This window comes from Dreissena polymorpha, chromosome 6 (genome assembly GCF_020536995.1).
Source record: "Dreissena polymorpha isolate Duluth1 chromosome 6, UMN_Dpol_1.0, whole genome shotgun sequence".
In the NCBI taxonomy this organism is placed as follows: domain Eukaryota; kingdom Metazoa; phylum Mollusca; class Bivalvia; order Myida; family Dreissenidae; genus Dreissena; species Dreissena polymorpha.
The window spans coordinates 18853514-18873696 of NC_068360.1; the positions used below are offsets into that span (position 1 = coordinate 18853514).

The 20183-nt window shown below is 35.1% G+C and overlaps 1 protein-coding gene and 1 long non-coding RNA gene across 8 annotated transcripts in view; both read left to right on the plus strand.

Annotated features, from left to right (window-relative positions):
* The window catches only part of LOC127834432 (uncharacterized), a 35521-nt gene extending 25083 nt beyond the window's left edge, over positions 1–10438 (plus strand). For all 7 annotated transcript variants that reach the window (XM_052360269.1, XM_052360271.1, XM_052360270.1 and 4 more), the window contains exons 2-4: positions 1763–2460; positions 3940–4101; positions 6858–10438. In XM_052360269.1, coding sequence (XP_052216229.1) covers positions 1835–2460; positions 3940–4101; positions 6858–7017 — 948 coding nt within the window. In that variant the 5' untranslated portion in view covers positions 1763–1834 and the 3' untranslated portion in view covers positions 7018–10438. The remainder of the gene's footprint in view (positions 1–1762; positions 2461–3939; positions 4102–6857) is intronic.
* A 3068-nt stretch (positions 10439–13506) lies between these two features.
* On the plus strand, positions 13507–14652 carry LOC127834706 (uncharacterized). The gene is made up of 2 exons (XR_008028071.1): positions 13507–13714; positions 14089–14652. It is a non-coding gene; the product is annotated as an uncharacterized LOC127834706 (long non-coding RNA).
* The last annotated feature ends 5531 nt before the right edge of the window (positions 14653–20183 follow it).

A 20183-nucleotide genomic window follows, 5' to 3' on the forward strand; every position in this document is an offset into this window, starting at 1 on the left:
GTATAATTAAAAGAAAGACGCTTTTTTACACTCCAAAATTCGCTTTCACTTACGCAAACTTTTCTGAAAGGAGGTACATGAAACATTTTAGTTAAGTCGTTGATTTGTTGTAATCACTAAATATGAACGTGCTCTATGCTCTCAAATCACGTCACATGATTAACGCATGTTCAATGGGAATTCCCCCATCCCACAATTCAATTTGTATATGCCAAAATGGCGGACGTTGCAGACGTCAACATTGGTCGTATTTTGGTTTTCAAAATATAAATCGTAATAATACTGGATTATCGGGTAATGGATAGAGTTGGAACATGTACGTATATTAAAATTCTGAAATAAAAGTGGGACTTCAAAATTTATGTTTGTGACGTCCAAAATTTTAGGCTTGGAAGTCAGGACTTCCAACTTTTAAAAGCTAACGGAAGCGCTGATACACTGTTTCAAATTTAAACATAAACATGTCAGCGAGAAAAGTGTGTTGAAATATCGTTGTGTTTTTATAGGGTGCATGCAAAGGATGACATCCGTAGGTTGCCATTCAGGTGAATTTAACATGTTTATGAAGGTTTATTCATTATTTCCTCAATTTGTCTCGAACAACGTCTGTTTAGTGAAGTGCACGGATTCGCTGCCCTGAACTGCACCCATGCTTATGAAGGGGTGCATATGGACTGCCAGAGCCGCCATAGCAAAAATTATCAAAGGCTCTGGGAGTCTGTTTATATGGACAAATGCCTTACCAATCATAAACAGATGCTGTGAGTCAGAGATAATCTTCCACATCATGCCACCTTTGTCTGCTTCCAAAGGCTACTTATTGATCTGATCACAATGACCTTGGAGCATGTCTGTATGCACTGTCCTTACTCTATTATGCTCCAGTGATGCACCAATTGAGGTTCTTGTAGTACAGACTGGTTAGCACACAATTATATTGTCAGCAATTTAAAACTTTGTCACAGTGAAAAATTATCGTTATTTTTGCAAATTTTTGTTGCATTTGGCAGCAATTGCAATCAGCAGCAAAACCCCTATGAATAAATCACAACTTGTAGTGAAATGCAAGTAAATTTTTCTGTTGAATTAGCATAAATAAGATTAAACTTTTAAATTGCAAGCTTATCCTTAGATTTGCCTATATGTATTTTCCTCAACTTTGACAATTTTACTGTGTGAATTTCCCAATTTAACCAAGGTATTTTTTTTTACATGAAGATGGTTTACAAAAATGGAAGAATTACTTATTTTCATGCTCACCGTCAATATGTATAGCAACACTTAAATAAATAAAATAAATATATTTGGTACCGTTCAATTTTTGTTGTGACTGCAGGTTCCGGTGTAAACATTGACAAAGTTTGATTTTTATGTTATTGTAAAAATGTTGAAATTGTGTGGGGAAATATCTAGAAAAAAGTAAAGCCTGCTGTGACCTGCTCCTTTAAGGTTCCCCCCTCTTGCCACTCTAGGCATGTCAACAACAACAAAAGTTACAAATGGTTGAAAATTAATGCATTTGTGCAAATATTCAATGGCCAATGAATAGGCCATTCTCTTAAACCATGCTGGGCTAAAATTAATTATCCAGATTGATCAAATTATTACATCAAAGTCACACAAATGATCAGGCTTTCCACCCAGCTCCCCTTTTTAAAGAGCACCCTTTACCTTTTTTCATTCCAGATCTTTGCCTACATTTTGCATGTGTACCAAATCCATAGTAATTCAGATGTTAAATTGACCTGTGTTTGATTTCCAGATTATGCCATTGAGATCAGAGACAGCTTCTTAAACCAACCTTTCCCCATTCTTGAAGAAAAACAACAACACCATGACGACCATAGACGGTGAATTCTATCCCAGCCCCACCCCAAAGCAGCACCCCAGGGTAAAGCCAGAGGCTTCGAGCTATGCAGAACGTAACCGTGGAACCATGGAGCGCTGGTTTGACTACTCTGGAAACGACGGTTACGAGTCACCCAGACCTGCGGCCCGCAACATAACAGAGGAGGGGAAGAAGAATGCAGACACGAATAAAGGGAGCATGAATGAGATAATGGGAGGGTATGCTGACCCAGTACCTGCAAGGCATATCCACCCACGAGCTGTGAAGGGGGAGGGGGCAGACATCGCACAGCAGAACAAAGGCAGCGCGATGAAAGACCTTATGGACAATTACGGTAAGCTCGCGCTGGATGAGAAGCCTGCGCACAAGGTGCACGGGGCCGAAGCGGAAGAGTACGCAGAGAGGAATCATGGATCTGTGGACCACCTGATCAATAACTACGGGGTCGTGACCCCAGATGGGCCCCCACCCAAGAAGCTGGGGCTGGGAGGGGAGGAGGTTGCTGAGAGGCACATGGGGGCTGGTATGGGGCCACTCATGAGGATGGAGGGTCAGCGGACGCCGCATGAGCCCAAGATCAGCAGACTGCATCAGAAGTCTGAGGGACCTGGGTTAGTAGCGTTTTGTTTTGAGATTGATGATTTCATAACTTTTATGTAGTTTTTACATCGGAGTAATTGCTTTGATTTTGCCACCTCTTGTCTGCTAGTCTCTTTAGCAATCTCACAAACAATGCGTCTGAGGTAATTTTGCACCGGCTTAATAAGTTATAAGTTAATTGGCTCAAGAAAGTGACTGCCATAAACTTGATTCTCAATAGCGCTACCTTTTTTAGTAAATAGTATCCAGTAATAAAATGTGGTCTTATCCCATTCATTAACCATAACAATATTGGAAAAAAATGTTTGCCACTTTATTTGCAAATTAAAAGATCTTATAGTCGCTTTTCTTTGGCAGTTGGTGATAATTGCAATATGCAACGGGTGACCTGAGATACATCAGTTAAACCAATGCTATTTTTCTTAATATGGGACAAGAGTCGAGTCAGTTATCTGTGGCTTTAGGGATTCATTTATCATCAAACTTGTCTAAGATGGCGGAAAGAATTTTCCAAGGGAATTACATTATATTAAAGGTTGAACTTGTATTGGCCTGTTGCTAAAGCTGGATAAAAGGTTCTTGTTTCATGCTCATCCCTCCATATAATATACGCACTGTGACCCTTTCATGCTAATCACTTTTGAGTATTTCTCCTGTTGCACTTGTAGCAGAGTTGAGAACCTGCGGGCATTGCGCAGAGGCTTATAAGGGACAACACTTTCCACTTTTATGAATTTTTTGTCAAAATTAGCCTCTGCAGACTGCACATGGACGACACTTAACATGCATGCATTAAGCCCATGACTGCACATGGACGACACTTAACATGCATGCATTAAGCCCATGACTGCACATGGACGACACTTAACATGCATGCATTAAGCCCATGACTGCACATGGACAACACTTAACCTGCATGCATTAAGCCCATGACTGCACATGGACGACACTTAACGTGCATGCATTAAGCCCATGACTGCACATGGACAGCACTACATGCATGCATTAAGCCCATGACTGCACATGGACGACACTAAACGTGCATGCATTAAGCCCATGACTGCACATGGACGACACTTAACATGCATGCATTAAGCCCATGACTGCACATGGACGACACTTAACGTGCATGCATTAAGCCCATGACTGCACATGGACGACACTTAACGTGCATGCATTAAGCCCATGACTGCACATGGACGACACTTAACATGCATGCATTAAGCCCATGACTGCACATGGACGACACTTAACATGCATGCATTAAGCCCATGACTGCACATGGACGACACTTAACATGCATGCATTAAGCCATTGACTGCACATGGACGACACTTAACATGCATGCATTAAGCCCATGACTGCACATGGACGACACTTAACATGCATGCATTAAGCCCATGACTGCACATGGACGACACTTAACGTGCATGCATTTAGCCCAGATTTCCCAGAACGAGGCTCGATTATTTCTTCTTCTGTACTTGTAGCTGGGATGAGAACCCGCCGGCAGTGAGGACAAGGCCAGAGGCAGAGGACATTTCCGACAAGCAGTCGGCAGAGATGGTTGGACACTTGATGAGGGGGGAGGTTGCCCCACCCACTGTCCGAGACCCAAAACTGCCCTTGCACATGCAGGAGTCTGTCACACCGTAAGTCACTGTGGTTGGTTTTGTAAGTGACTGTGTTTTATTAGCTCACCTGAGCGATAGCTCGGGGTGAGCTATTGTGATCACTCACCGTCCGGCCGTCTGTCTGTCTGTCTGTAAACAATTTGTAAACATCTTCTTCTACTAAACCATTGAGCCAATTTCAACTAAATTTCATGTGGAGCATCCCTAGGTCATGGGACAAAAGAATTGTTAAAAAAAATTTGATCACATAACCAAGATGGCCGCCATGACCATATATGGTAAAAACCTAAAAAAATCTTCTTGTCAGTAACCGCTCATCAGATTTTCAAAAAATTTCACAGGGATGACCTTTGAAGGCTCCCCTGAAAAAGTTGTTCAAAGAAATTTGATTCGTCAAAAAACATGGCCGCAGGAGCTCGTTGAACTTTGCATGTTTATTCGTTTTTGCCTATTTTGTGAAAACTTTCAAAAATCTTCCACATTTTTTGTCCGATCCTTTCCAAATTTGCACAGTGTCTTTATATCAATGAGGACACAAACCCTACAAAAAATGAGCATTATTGGTCCATGAAGTACAGAATTACCTCCCCTTGAATTGAGAAAATGGTGTTTATGCAATAAAGTCCAAATTTTTCATCCAATTCTTTCCAAACTTGTAAGGATTTAGCATGGTTCAAACAAGGGAAACAACTACGGTTTATGCATGTTCTTTTTATTACAGATTTGCCTCCCTTTAAATCATTTAAAATCTCATTTTACAGCAGAGATTCCAAATCTGACCTGTAAATGAGCCCCATATTTACTGCCAGTGCTAGGTTACCTTTTCCCATTTGATCATTCTTAAGTATTGGTCTTGTAATGCTGCTACTGCTTCTGCTACTGCTACTGCTACTACTTCTACTACTACTACTACTACTACTACTACGACGACGACGACGACGACGGACGACGACGACGCGACGACGACGACCAGACGGACGACGACGACGACGACTACTACGTACTACGTACTACTGACTACTACTACTACTACTGTCTACTCACTACTGAATACTAGTACTACTACTACTAGTACTACTACCACCACCACCACCACCACCAATACTTCTACTACTGACGTGCCACTACTACTACTACTTTGTACCAATACTACTTACTACTTCTCCTACTACTACGTACTACCACTACTACTACTAATACTTCTACTACAACTACTCTTAACTAACTACTACTACTACTACTACTTATACTACTATATACTACTACGACTACTACTACTACATTCTTACTACTACCTACTGCACCACCACCACCACCACCACCACCCACCACCCACCATTTCACAGTGACAAAAATCGTATTCACACAATGGCTGCTACTACAACTTATAGCCATATAGTGGGGCATGTATGTTTTGCAAAAGCCCTTGTTTCTATGGGATTTTAACCACAACTGTTCATGTTTATCTCCGACACATATTTTAAGGTCACCTGTCATGAAGTGACACGGTGAGCTTATGTGATCGTGTGATGTCCGTTGTGCATGCCTGCGTGTGTCCATGCGTCCGTCCGTCAACAATTTGTTTGTGTAGACAGTATAGGTCACAGTTTGCATCCAATCTTGATGAAATTTGGTCAAAATGTTTATCTTGATGAAATCCGGTTTGGGATTGTATTTGGGTCATCTGGGGTCAAAAACAAGGTCACTAGGTCAAATAATAGAACAACCTTCTGTAGACAATAGAGGTCACAGTTTTCATCCAATCTTTATGAAATTTGGTCAGAATGTTTATCTTGATGAAATCTGGGTTGGGATTTTATTTGGGTCATCTGGGGTCAAAAAATAGGTCACTAGGTCAAATGATAGAAAAACCTTGTGTAGACATTAGAGATCACAGTTTTCATCCAACCTTTATGAAATTTGGTCAGAATTCTTGATGAAATCTGGGTGGGATTGTATTTGGGTCATCTGGGGTAAAAATCTAGGTCAAATAAATAGAAAAACCTTGTGTTGACAATAGAGGTCACAGCTTTCATCCAATATTTATGAACTGTGGTCAGAATGTTTATCTTGATGAAATCTGGATTGGGATTGTATTTGGGTCATCTAGAGTCAGGAACTAGGTCACTAGGTCAAATCATAGAAAAACATTGTGTAGACAATAGAGGTCATAGTTTTCATCTGATCTTAATGAGTCAGGTGAGCGATTCAGGGCCATCATGGCCCTCTTGTTTTGTCAGTCATTCTGTGTTATGTTTTGTAAGTCATTCTGTGTTTTGTTTTCTTAGTCACAGTGTTTTGTTTTGTAAGTCACTGTGTTTTGTTTTCTATGTCACTGTGTTTTGATTTATAAGTCACTGTGTTTTGTTTTCTAAGTCACTGTGTTTTGTTTTTAACCTATTGGCTGATGATTACTGTCTTTTTTCTCTTCGATATGATCCTTTTTCGCTGCCTTAGACTAAAAAATGAAATATAGACTGGAGAAAATGAAGTGATAAAATATTTTCAGCATATTTTTGTAAGAGCCTTGGAATTGTGCACCTAAAAATGTTTTAGCAGTGAATTGATGAAACCATTGTTTGTTGGAATAGCAGTTGGTGCTCTCACACGTCATCTGAGTGTTGATATCATAGTTGCCAGGAGCAAAATTTTCGTCGCAAATGGAAGCAAGCAATTTAAAATTTCACCCCTGCTATTTTGTTGAAAATTGTCCTTAAAACTGTAGGTGGAGTAAAACTAAAATTTTACTTGTGTTTTTTTTCATTTGTCCTTAGACGTCCTCAAACCAGTCCTCTTAGAACGCGACCTGAGGCAATGAACAACTTTCAGAAGAACCAGTCGTCAGAGATGAACGCCATCATGCACGGGCAGTCTTCCAATGGCACGCCTGCACGACGTCAGAACCGTATGATGCAGAAATCTGAAGACTGGTAGTTTGTGACTGCATCAGTAGTCTTGGAAATGAATAGGAAATAGGAAAAATCAAATGTTCCAACATTTTCACAATTTCTTTTTTTTATCTGTTGTTTTTGGTACATGTCGCAATGTCGTTCAATTTTTGTATATATAGTTTTCTCTTGCCTTCTTTGCGGTATATACTTGTGTGAGGAATAGAATGGATGTTCATGATAAAAGGAAGGGTTGATATAGCTTAACATTTTAAGGAAAACTGACCATATTTTGTTGAAATCACAATTAATTTTGCTTTTGTTAAAAAGTTTATGACAAGAAAAGTAACTTGGAAGTTCAGTGTTCATATATTAATATATCAGCTCATGGTAAGGTTTAAGCATGGAAATGTTCAATGTTTTAAAGTATTATTATTCAGGTACTGAAATTTCCCATTCTATCGATCAGTATTTTGGAAAGATTGCAGAGTTAGCCTTTAAAAAAAATCATGAAGCATTAGTTCTCCCTACCCTTATGTAGATATGAACAAAACACATAAAAAATCTCAAAAATCATAAACTTTTCATTGAAGGCCAATGGTTGGAGCTCTATTGAAAGTGTATAATTCTTTTGGAAAAACACAATTTTGTTTTGTATCTCTTTATTGTTGTGTTTAACTCACTTCAGTTTTTACATACTAAACTCTTCTTTACAACAAACATTTAAGTGTTACTGGTGTTTCAATTTTCAAGGTGCCAAATATTTCTCTCTTTTTTAAGTTGAAAACCTTGTTGTGTTTTGTTTTTAAACTTGTGTAATGCATTTTAATGTTTCTTTAGTAGTGACTTTTACTTTCATTAATGGGCTTTGTTATGCACTTTAAATTGGACTGTTCTTATCGCGATAAACTTTAGTGGCTGTTTTCCTCAATGTTCATTTTTAGGTATTTTTACACCTTCTTTGGGGTGTCTGTGTCCATTGTGAAATATAAATTGTTGTGATTTTTTAAGAATTGTATAATTACGGTTGTGTGTTTTTTTATATAGCTTTTAAAAAATTTGTCAGTTTCATAAAATAGAAAATTTTAAAAACCCATGTATTACATTTGTTCATATTTAACTTCATACTTATCTATTATTTGTAATGCCTCTTATCCACTCAGATTAGGTTGGCGATGACAATAAGTATGACCCAGTTCTTATTATAAAAAAATTGTTTTGGTGAAGATTTAAATTTTTTAAGAAGACATATTTTTGGTATTGTTTATCAAATGAACTTTGCTGGACTTGTATTGTTTACATGATATATATTTAGTTATTATCAGATGTATGCCACATTTACTGTATTATTTCGTTTGTGGAAACATAATTTATATGAACGAGTTACTGGTTAGGATCTCAAAAAAATTATTTGAGAATCATAATAAATTTCCAAATATGAGGAAAGTAAAGGTCTCAGTTTTCATAATAATACAACTTTTTATTAAGATCTCACACAGTTCTCTTTTATATAAAACATTGTGTCGTGATGTAGATAATATTTAAATGGGTATAAATTATGCCTAAATTAACAACAGCTTGTGTATTTTCTTAATTTTAATTACGATGCCCATGCCGAATGCGTCTCAGATTTTGTGTTCATTCCAACTTGATGTCTCATTTTGCTTAGTGTATGCGTTGTGTCAACTAGAGTCCGCTTTTAGAGCGAGTATATACAATTTCAATCTTAAGATTTTAGTATGTCAATCTTAAACCAAGATTTGATTCAAACGAGCAATGCGATATAAAATTATTCAATAATCTTTATATCGCACCATTAGTCAAATATTGTTTATTTCAATAAAATTTATAACGAACAAATTTACATTGATACTGACACATGTACTTGTTTTTGTTACAGAACCAATATTGTGTATGTGTGTTGTATGAACAAATATGCACAGGTTAATTGGAAATTCCCAACAAACTGCAATATTATTTGCATTGAATATTCTGTTACTGCTCTTCTGAACTTGTATTCTAGTTTTATATTTTTATACTTGTTTTATAAATTATTAAAGTTTTTTGTCTTCTATAAATAAGCCATTTTTCCTTGCTGTCTGTTTGAATTACTGATGCAAATGATGTCTATTGTGTGCTTTTGTAATGCATTGTCTATAGTGTGCTTGTAAAAAAAAAAATGAAAAAAAATCTTAATATTTCAGCACCACTGGAAAAGTGTTAAAAAAATGCTTTTCACATATGTAAGCTGTTTGTGAATTTAAAATAAGCAAATAATTGTAAATTCCCACCGTATTTTTAATTACACTTTGCACATGTTTTTGTAAGTAAACATATCATTTTTTGTGTGATTTCATAATTAAATTATAGATTTTTACATCTATTGTTTTTGTTTCAAACTGTTTTACTTGCAATTTTTAAGTTGTTCTTTTCTACATTTGTTCATAAACCTTAATTTGAACAAAAAGTGAAAATTTGAACAAAAAGTGATATTTGTATTGACTCCTTTGAACAAGTCTGAATGGGTTTAAGTTAAACATTAAATTTCATGGAGCTTATAAATATTTACTTGCTTTTTGCTAAATAAAAAGACTGTAAAATTGGTGTACATTTATTTATTCATTTTCAATGCTACAAATGTTGTTTAATTCTTATAAAAAATAGAAAATTGTTTGATTGTGCTGATATGTCATATTTTTGCCTGAGCTTTTCTTGTTTTAATTATAAAGTCGATGTTCAAAGTTGTAAATTTGTATTAACGTTCATCTGTCATTACCATAGCTTCAGTGCTTGTTTAGTGCACATTGCTACATTTACTTAATTTGTTAACAGTAGAACATTGATGATCAGTTGTATCATTTAATTGCATAGACAACACACATAGTTGGAATTACTGTAATCATAGATTTATAGTATTAAATAGAGACAAATATATGTAATAGATCAAAAGAAACACTATGATATTGCTTCTTTTTGGTGCTATATTTCAGTAAGCCGACTTGAACTGGCTCAAATGTATGTTGTACATTCAGATTATGTGTTGCTTATGTAGTACACGTATATGGAAATTATGGGACATTGGTATAATGTTACAGAGTTAGAAGATCATAAAAGGCTAAATTGTCTAATTAAGAGAAAATGGTTTGTGTATGGGCCATTTACAATACTGTAGTTGTTAATTTTCTTACTTAAGGTTCTTAACAATTCAAGTCTTTTGATTTATAATATTTGTCAACTTCGAATGACTCAATTATATGTGTTCATTATGTTCAAATAACATATTTATATAATTTTAGTAATTTTTTTTTCAGAAGCTTGCTTGCATATTCATTGTCACGTGTTTTGTTTTTGTATTTATCATTTTACTTGAATTTAGCTACACTGTTGTACATTTTTATGAAATTGTGTAATCTCAGTTTTAGTAATGGCTACTTTATAATTTGCCAAATAAATCCAGTTAAAAATCATTCTCGAGTTCTTATGTTTGCTTTTTATATGTCAAGTTTGATGTAATTATGATAAATGAAGTCTTCTGTATGGAGTTAGAAGGTTTGTCCTAGATACCAAAAAACAAAAGTTTACAAAATATACAAGCATATACCTGCAATGAAATCTATAGACCTGTTATGTATGCAAATGAGGCCTCTCTTTGTTTTCAAGATTCTTAGGCTCAAGGGAAGTAATCCAGCATCCTGATGGCCAGATGGACAATCTTAAACCAGTATAACTCCCCTTGCAACTTGTATCTGCTTGTAACCCATGAAAAGCACAAGTAAATTGACTTTCTTTTGTAATATGACTGAAATACTGCTTACACGGTCAGCGGCCCATGGTCACTCACCTGAGACTACACAACCATAGTGCTCTCAGCCATGTTTGAGATGTTTCTGAAACCATTTTCAAACGTGGCCAATATATAAGGCAGATAACTAACAAGGTTTTACTATTGCCATGTAAGGAAAATGCCCAGTCCCCTGCTGGCCATGTTTTTTAACGAACAGGAACCATTTTCCAACTCGTGCAAGATATCATTAGAACCAATGTTCTGACAAACTTTCATGAAGAATGGACTAAACATGTGACTTACAGAGTGCTAAAATGTTTTACTATAGCCATGTAAAGGAAATGTCCCACCCACTGGCAGCCATATTTTTTATGAACTATATCCATATTTTAACTCAGCCGAGCTATCATTAAAAAAGATCATCTGAAAAGGTTTCAACTATAGCCATATTAGGAAAAATGCATATGTTGCGTGTATCGTTGTTTAGCTGGTTCCTTGACATTAATAAAGGACCACATTGTAAAATAAGTGTTTTGTCTCCTGCCAGTGCAGCTGAAGTTTTTCTTTATTATGTATTTTATTTGTCAAAGCAATGAGAAAAGTATAAGAATGAACATTCTTCTTAAATCTTAGATCAAAATGAACATATGAATATAAGCATGTATAAGCTGTGCATTTTTAAATATGCAGCTGATTTTTTATTTTTTTATCAAGCTTAAATGAGAGTTTGAATGTGAGTCAATCAAGTGTTTACTTTTGTGGAAATGTACATAGTCGCTTTAAGAGAAAATGTTGTTTGAATAAAACTTTAATAATTCATGACAAACAATCATGACAGCCATTCTGATAACTCACCATGTGCATTTTATTCCAATATCAGGTCCTTTTTTCTAAAGGGATGATTAAAATCGATGTGACTTTGGAAATTCCATTTAACCTGAAACATTTGTTGTCATTGTAAATCTTCTGTGGTGGTAATTGCAAGCTATTAATTCTGGATGTTACATAAGTAAGAAATCGATTTTACCCATTTTCATATGCGCAAAATTAGAAGCTTTCTATCACTTTCATTTGTTTCTTGACAACAAGAGAAATAGCCATGGATTGTATTAGTCATAAAATTCCCACTGGAAACAGTGCTGAGTGTTTTACAAGGTCCATGATCATCCCTGTTACAATGAGTCATCATGATTCTCATTACCGTTAACACAAGTTTTATCCACAAATTGTACAATTGCAGAGTTTATTGGTGTGCTAATGACTGTTGGTCGATCATCAGCAAAAACAAATTGGAAATATAGTCTTTGTAATGACCTTTGAATATTTTTTATTGGCCAATTAAGCAATTTATGTCCATAAGGTTCTACAGTGTTTTTGAATCCTAGCATTACAAAGTGAATATTGGTTTGGTGTCAGGTTGTCTGTGAGTTTTTTTGTGCAGAACATCCCTTGAAAACTAATACAGATTTCAACTTCAGAGGAAGAGAATCACTTAAACTTCCATATTTTTAGAGTTATTGCCCTTTGTTATTGTATTTTGTATGGAGCATATCTCCAAAACTAAACTTTTTCATTATTTCATTTATAACAATTAATCATCGAGTGGATGTTTAGGGGATGTGGAGTATACAAGATCCAAAACTCTTGCTCCCATATTTTAAAAGTTATTGCATTTTGTGAATTTTCATATCGGGTGCTTGAATTTAAGGACCATAATTATGTTGAAAACTAAAAGAGGTATCAACTCGAAACTCTATATATATTATATCAGATTTTATTTTTTTGGTCAAAATGACTTTGCCACGCGCCCAATACGTGTGTTGTATCCGACCACGAATGAGGTTAAATCAGAAATCGAATTATAACAGTCTGACAGAGTGCCATACATCTAACATTTACAATACATCTGGTTAAAATTTTGTTGTTTATTGTTATAGTTTAACAAGAATAACTTTGATACACAAAACGATTAGTGTACTATATGTGTCACTATATACAAACGGTACTTTGAGACGTTAATGAGTAAATAATCCAGCACATCAATGTACAATTTAAAATACATGATCACATATGTAATAAAACACGACTTGGTACGCTAAATAAATAAATAATAGTATTATTTACCATTTTATTCCAACATTAACAACTAGATTTCTAGATAACTTTAAATGTGTTACAAACAAATACAAGATGGCGATTGAAAACCGAAACCGCCGACACAATATATGACTCTTTTGAGGTCGTGAATGTCCGCCGACAATCGAAGAGGATTTTACGCCCGAATAATTATCAAGAGCTTTGATGCTATCAAATCTATATTTACTTACAAAACACAAAACCTATCACACAGGCATTAAAAATATATAGCTAAATGTCAGTACTATTTTGAAAAGTTTTTTGTTGAACAAACACTAGATGTGAGGTTATACATACATTTATATTGTGTTAAGCTTAAAGTGGTTGTCCTTGATAGAGTAGATGCGGTGATCTCAGTTAAAATATGTTATTTTTGATCAAGTTTGTTTTTATATTTCACCATGCTTCATTGTTTTTGCAGACGGCCACTTTCGTTAAAAATTAATAGAGAAAATTATATGTATGAACATGTTTTTACTGGAGGTACCTTTGGAATAACATTATTCTTAACCTTTTATATGTATATACAATTTTCACAGGCCGAGCGAAACGAATAACCAACCTTATTGTTTCCATTTTAAACACAAAATAATACGCGTTATCCTCAACTTGCAATCTGATCTTAGAATATTTTCAGCATATGTCCGTCCACAAGTCAAGGCCGAGAGCGGGTCGCGTAAAGCAAACCCAGTCCTGGTGGGTACATTGGTCCCAATTGCAGTAGTAATCGGCGTGGGCGGACTAATCGCTGCATCCGTCATCATCTACAGAAAGCGAATGCGACCAGTAAATGAGCGACTAACGATTGCAATTCAAGAAACTGGTAAACGTTTTGGCTCTTTCTGCTTAAATTGTTATACGTTGCAAAGATACTCCTTCGTGTCCGGATTTTTATTATGCAATTATAACCGGATTTGAAGACAATTTCGATGGCCGTTTTTGTTCCACAAAAGATTAAAAGTGTGTATCTGTTTTGAGTATGAGTTTTGTGTATAGGTTTTGAAGTACGATTTTAAACATCGAAAAAACAAAACAATTTTGAACAAATGAAACAAAATATTACACACGTAAAATATTACATTTTTTCTTATAATAAGCCTTATTTATTAAGAAAGGTTATGTCCTACAGATGTTTAAACACTGTATTTTCATCAAGTTTTTTTTAAATCTAAATGATAATCATATAGATTGTTTCAGGTGATGAAACTACAAATAATGACGAACAAGAAACTGAACCGATACCTTTAGAAGAAATTAGATTAGTCGCTGAAAGATGATGGACATACTCACGGAATTCACATCGGTGACGTGGTCTTTCAACTTGTAAGTACTCATAATCATACATGTTTAATTGTTGAATGTTAAATACTCATAATCATACGTGTATACTTGTTGAAAGTCATCAATCTTAGATGGACGTTTTTGTTTTCTTCATGCAAACGTAGAACTGCTTTGATATAATCAGTTTTGTTCATATAATTGCAATAATGAATTAGCTTTGCATCTACATACAGACTGGTGCATTGACAGACAGTTGAAATTACTAACATGACTGTATAACACATGTCTTTAACACTTTTAATGCAACACATCGTCAGTCCATGTAAATTGAAGTATTAATGATGGTTATAAAGGCGTCCATTGCCAGTCTTCACATCATCCATACCTCACATCATTGATGTCTCATAGATCTGCTTGTTATTAATCCTGCATTTATGTACTGTTGGTGCATGATTGCATGTGCAATTGTTAGGCATTTTTTTATAAAAACATCTTATTACAGTATCTATTAGGTTATAACTGCATCGACACAATATTTTGGCCCGTTTGCATCGACTTTGAACATTTTATTATATTTAATTATTTATGTATTTGGAAAATCGAAGAGTCAATTTTTATACTCAGATTCAGTTATTACACACTGCGACTGATGAAGACAAAATTCCAAAAATGCACGATCTTGAGAGAGTGCGACAAACGAATAATCATCGTTCGTTCAATTCGCGCGTTTTGCGTACTACATAGAGTAAACGAGCGTTTTCCTCGGTTTGTCACGCGTTTGTTTCGCACGTATTTATTAAGAAACGGTTAATACAGGTTTTCGTATCAAGAAAAGCGTTCGTTTTTAATAACACAAGTATAGAAAAATAATTTAAACAAAAAAATTTCCCGCAAGATTAAATTCAATAGAAAACGACAAGTTGATGATCGTTGCAAGTAACACAAGATAATTCAAAACATTAAAACAATAAGTATTAGAATTTCTCTGTCTCGTGGCTTGAAATAAGTGTTGATATTCGCTCTTATTGACCGGCATATAACTGATGGTAGTACTCACACGAACATATATATTACAGCGTATTTTCCCGACTAGGTTGAAGTCCACCTGGTCAATTAATCACTACGTAACCTAAAGTACCAAATGTTCCTTGAGAAATTGAAACGGAGCCAGGTCTCTCTTGTGTGTGCGGTATCTTAGGTTAATTTCATAAGACAGGCAATGACCTCTATCAAGTTCTCAATATTCCGATGCATGCTCTGGTTTTGACATCGTGTTTTTCGGCGTAAGCTGCATAAGCCAGCTTTTCACCTTAGCCTGACCTTTGTAAGTGTCCAATAAAATTCCAATAAAATTTCCCGCGGCTAGGTACGAATGAATACACTTCATTTATTCCATTGGCTGATTTGAGTATACCACCAGAACATTGGAAACATATCCGCGTCTTTGTAACACTGTTTTACTGTATGAAACAATTTTATCTCGAATGAAAAGGCTTAATAGATAGAACAGTTTTACACTCAATTCTCGACATCAATACAGTTTGTGCGTACACCTTTTATTTTCAGAGTATTACCAGCGCAAGAGCGTTTATACTTAAAAGGCTATGTTCTCATATTTAGTACTTACTTCATTATTCCTGTCAACATGTTAACATGTAAAAGTATAAAGAGCAATGGAAGCGAGGCCTCACTTTAAAGCATTGCATTTCAACCCGCGAGGTATATCGGGTCAATTCGCGGACATTCAGAGTTTATATACAGGTCATCACCGGAGTTGGCGGCCAGTAAAATAATCGTTATATAATAAAGACGCTATCCGTGAACTAGGTGACCTGGAATTTTCTTTAGACCAGAAATATGTTAAATGAAGATATTCAGCAATATAATTATGGTATGTAAATAATAGATTCTTAATGTGTTTTCAACAATACAATGATAAATATTATTGTTGATAAATTTAACAATAATTATTCGTCCATATTGCTTAATGTACTAAAGTGATATTATGAGCATGTAACAGTTTATAGGTGTCTATCGCAACCGTTGATTATTATTGATGTTTCTACTTCATATACACTTATATTAATTAATGCAGCATCATCATACTAAAACAATATACCAGAAAGAGAAAAATAATGCATTTGAATATCAACCGTACTTTCGTTTGACAACTGATCATGCGTTTACGAGTTGAACCTAAATTTAGTTTTAGTGCAGATTTGTTCATACGACACAAAGACACGAAATTGTTTTACGGATCATTTCAGCTTACAGGACTGGGTGGGTCACGTAAGAATATCGAATATAAAATATATTTTTATAAACAACTGGTAGCAAGGTGAGTTGCAGATAATTAATCAGTAACCACATTTTAACTAACTATTTTGACCTGTTAATTCTTTTCAGCTCAATTCAACAGTGCACAATGCCCATAATATCACTTTAAGCATTAGCACGATGATTATTGATACTGTTAATAATCGAATCAAATAGCAATGCCCGACAAACCACTAAAACAGGTTTGTTCGAAGAACGCGCCTATAAATACGGATACTTCTCGTGTGGCCGGTTGACTCATATGTTTAAATTTCACTTCCATTCTTCTTTTGGTTTTCTGTTTTGTATCTATAGGTTTATGACCAGCAATATGTTATAATGTAAAATAAGCCGCGAAAACTCCCCGTAACATCCCGTACTGCGTGTGATGCAGCTAAGAACTGCACAGAAAAAGACATTCGCTTTCCTTGATCTCATTCATTAAACTATTTACGCCGTATATCTTTTTTAAAGATATTTCTTGTTTCTCGTTATTTACATATTATAAACACATTGATATGATTTCACACCAATGTATGTTTGCAAAGGAAATAAAGAACGACGTTACAAAACATCGTTTGGTGAGGCTTATGCATGGATGCTGCTAATAAGGTGGTGTAATCAGCGCGAAACTCCATTGTGTTTGGTAGCGTATATATTGCCTCAGTTGCTTTGTTGCACAGGAAGTTACTTGCTGTGATTGTTGCTCTGTATTGTCATTATTGTTTGACTCTTACTGACGCACGTCGGTCATATTTCTGTTTTAAATTTATGGGACATAATTTATTGACATAAATCAACAGGTTTATTGTATTGACATAAAGCTATACATACTGATCTGAGTTATGCAATTTGGCTTTTTAAATCGCTTTTGCTGTCTCTACCTGACTTGCACGACGATGATATGGATATTAAACTACATGATGCCACATCTCCAAAGCTTTTTTATCAAAGCCGAAACTCGTTTTTCTTTCATGTCATCGTACCTCAGAAAGTTGAAATTCTGTTGCTCTTTTTTTTAACCAACAATATATTAGTTAAATGGAAATTTCATTGAAATAGATTTTATTGTATTGCTCATTGATTTGAATCGAGATGCTATATTGTTTATTGTTATGTACGCTATTTTGTGGGCAAAGTTTGAGTTTGTTTAACCATTAAAACCGATTTAATTCAAAAGCTCTTCATTGACTGTTCTAAGTCGGTGGTACCTTATTGCATTTCTTTTTATGGGATTGGCTTGTGTATTGTCTAGCTACATTTGTTTTGTGACTCACTCGTTTGCAATCGATTTCGTGCCATAAAATGGACCTTAGGTAAGTAATAAGGTGTCTCTCTCCCACTGAAGGTTTATTTTGAGTATATTTGCTTATTGATAGAGTGCTATAGTTTATTGCTGTTTTATTAAGATGTGTTTCCTCCACTAAGAGGCGGGTATGCGATTGTGATTTAAATATTTAAATATTCAAGTTAAATATTTGTTCCTACAACAAATATGGATGTCGTAAAGATAAAAGCTTGCAAACATGTAAACTTATTGACTGTCAAATTTAGAAACACGTGTATGTGCAAGCATGTACTTTATCGGTCTTATTCGTCATTTTGCAGCGGTCTTAAATCTTATCTAGCCGAAATATGTGAAGCCTATTGTAAGTTTGTTGAAACTTAATGAATGGACCTTTGTCTTTGCCGTGAACCGGGTTAGCTTTTTCGTAGTTCTTAAGATCAAGAATGTATGACATTTACAAGGCTCGTTTATTGTGCAATTTAGGTGGTCATAAAAGGATTAAATCATCATGCAAAATTTCTAAACGTGTTTCAGTTAAAACGCATATTATGTTCTCAGTTTTTCATTAAAGGCTGTTGATTCTTTGTACATAACTATTATATGACATATTATACTTCAAGATAATGCAGTTACATGTTAAAAAGGGAAAGATTTGGAACATGTGCAGAACAGAATAATGTTTAATATTGAAGAAATATATCATTTGCTGAGTGCAATAATGCATTTATATTTCCGATGTTTGAATACAATTTTTTTTAGCTGGAAGCAACCACTTTAAGTTCTGCACCAATATCGTAAAGGAGCGCAGTTTTTGTATACCATACATAGTTTTGTTTTCTGAAAATATTTTTCTTGTGCATGCTGATTTACCAATACTGATACTTGCGCATAGAGTTAGATTTACTAAATGTTTCAGAGGAATGCTTATTTTGTACCCCTAATGAAAGTTGTTTAAGCACTATTAATACCCCATATTGGCATGTTTGAACCAATCGCATGCATGCCAATTTGTAACACGCACATTCAGGTAGAGTTTAGTTATGGTGTAAAGGGCCTTATTTATTATGTTTTAGGTTACTAGCGACCAAAGATAAATATGTTAAATGTAAATATATAACGAATTAAGCACGAAACAAATTTCAAGTCCTAATATGTACTCTGCATTTATCAATCATTTGATAACACAACAAAAGAGTAACTTTTGCCCTAAAGACTATATGTTTTAATAATTTTTGCAGGCATGTCAACCTTTCAAGTTGAATCAGTGGCTTTTGCCTTGTTTGCGACCTACACTGCCAATGCCACAACATATTTGCCCTGTCTTGTGCTTACTTCTCGAGAGTTTTAATGTCCTGGAGCAAACAATACACGCGGTGAGAACAAAAAGCAATGCCAAATGATGCTTCAACGGTATTTCGTGGAAGAGCGAAACCATTTAGATTCTGGTTGCGACTGAAAAAGTTGCTTGGAAATGTTTGACGTATAAGGCCGAAGAATCGACTCACATCTATGATCACGGGAACTTTGACATGACAATCGGTCTGGGAAATTTTTTACAAAGCGTACAAAGGAATACCCTTGCGTTATTTCTATCAGACCCCTTTGGAATTCGTTCTTGGAGGCGCTCAATGCGGGAAGCGGCCAACTCGGTCGTTAGTGTACTTGACAAAAGTGGATATGTAAGTACTCGTTTATAATGTTCATGGTGTTTAATTTGGTATTCTGTAATGAGTCTATTTTCATCAATGTTATTTGAATCATGATTATTTATTTGACTAATATTTTATCTTTTCATTAAACATGTTTTAAGTCTTTTAGCTATTTATGATGCTTTATGATTACTTGTTTTCACTTCAATTTGTATTCAACTTTCTTAAAAAGTTATTTGTATATTAAAGCGATCAATATAGTTGCATATTTAACTTATTTCATCTTGGTAGGTTATAACAATTCGTTATTAAATATTTTGTTACATATGTGCTACACGAGACGTACACAGCATTGACTCATCAGAATAGAAAGATGCCGTTAGATACATATACATTCCATTCAACAGGGTACTCATGAACCGGATACCCACTTTCAGGTGGAAGAGACCCACAGGAACACCCCTGGCACTCACAGTCAGGAATTTTATATGGCTACAGAGGAGATGAAGGCTTAAGTGCGCCCTGAAACGGTCGTCAGCGTATGCAACAACCAATTGCAATTGGTAGATCTCGACACTGAATTGGTCATGTTAATACGCAAACAATTAATTTAATTTCGACATACATTTAAAAAACAAATCAATGTCTGACAAAAACAGAAACGCAAATGCAACGATAGGGTTGACTTCCAAGAAGAAAATATAAGTTTATAAGTATATAAATACATGTGTATATATATATATATACAGCAAACAAAA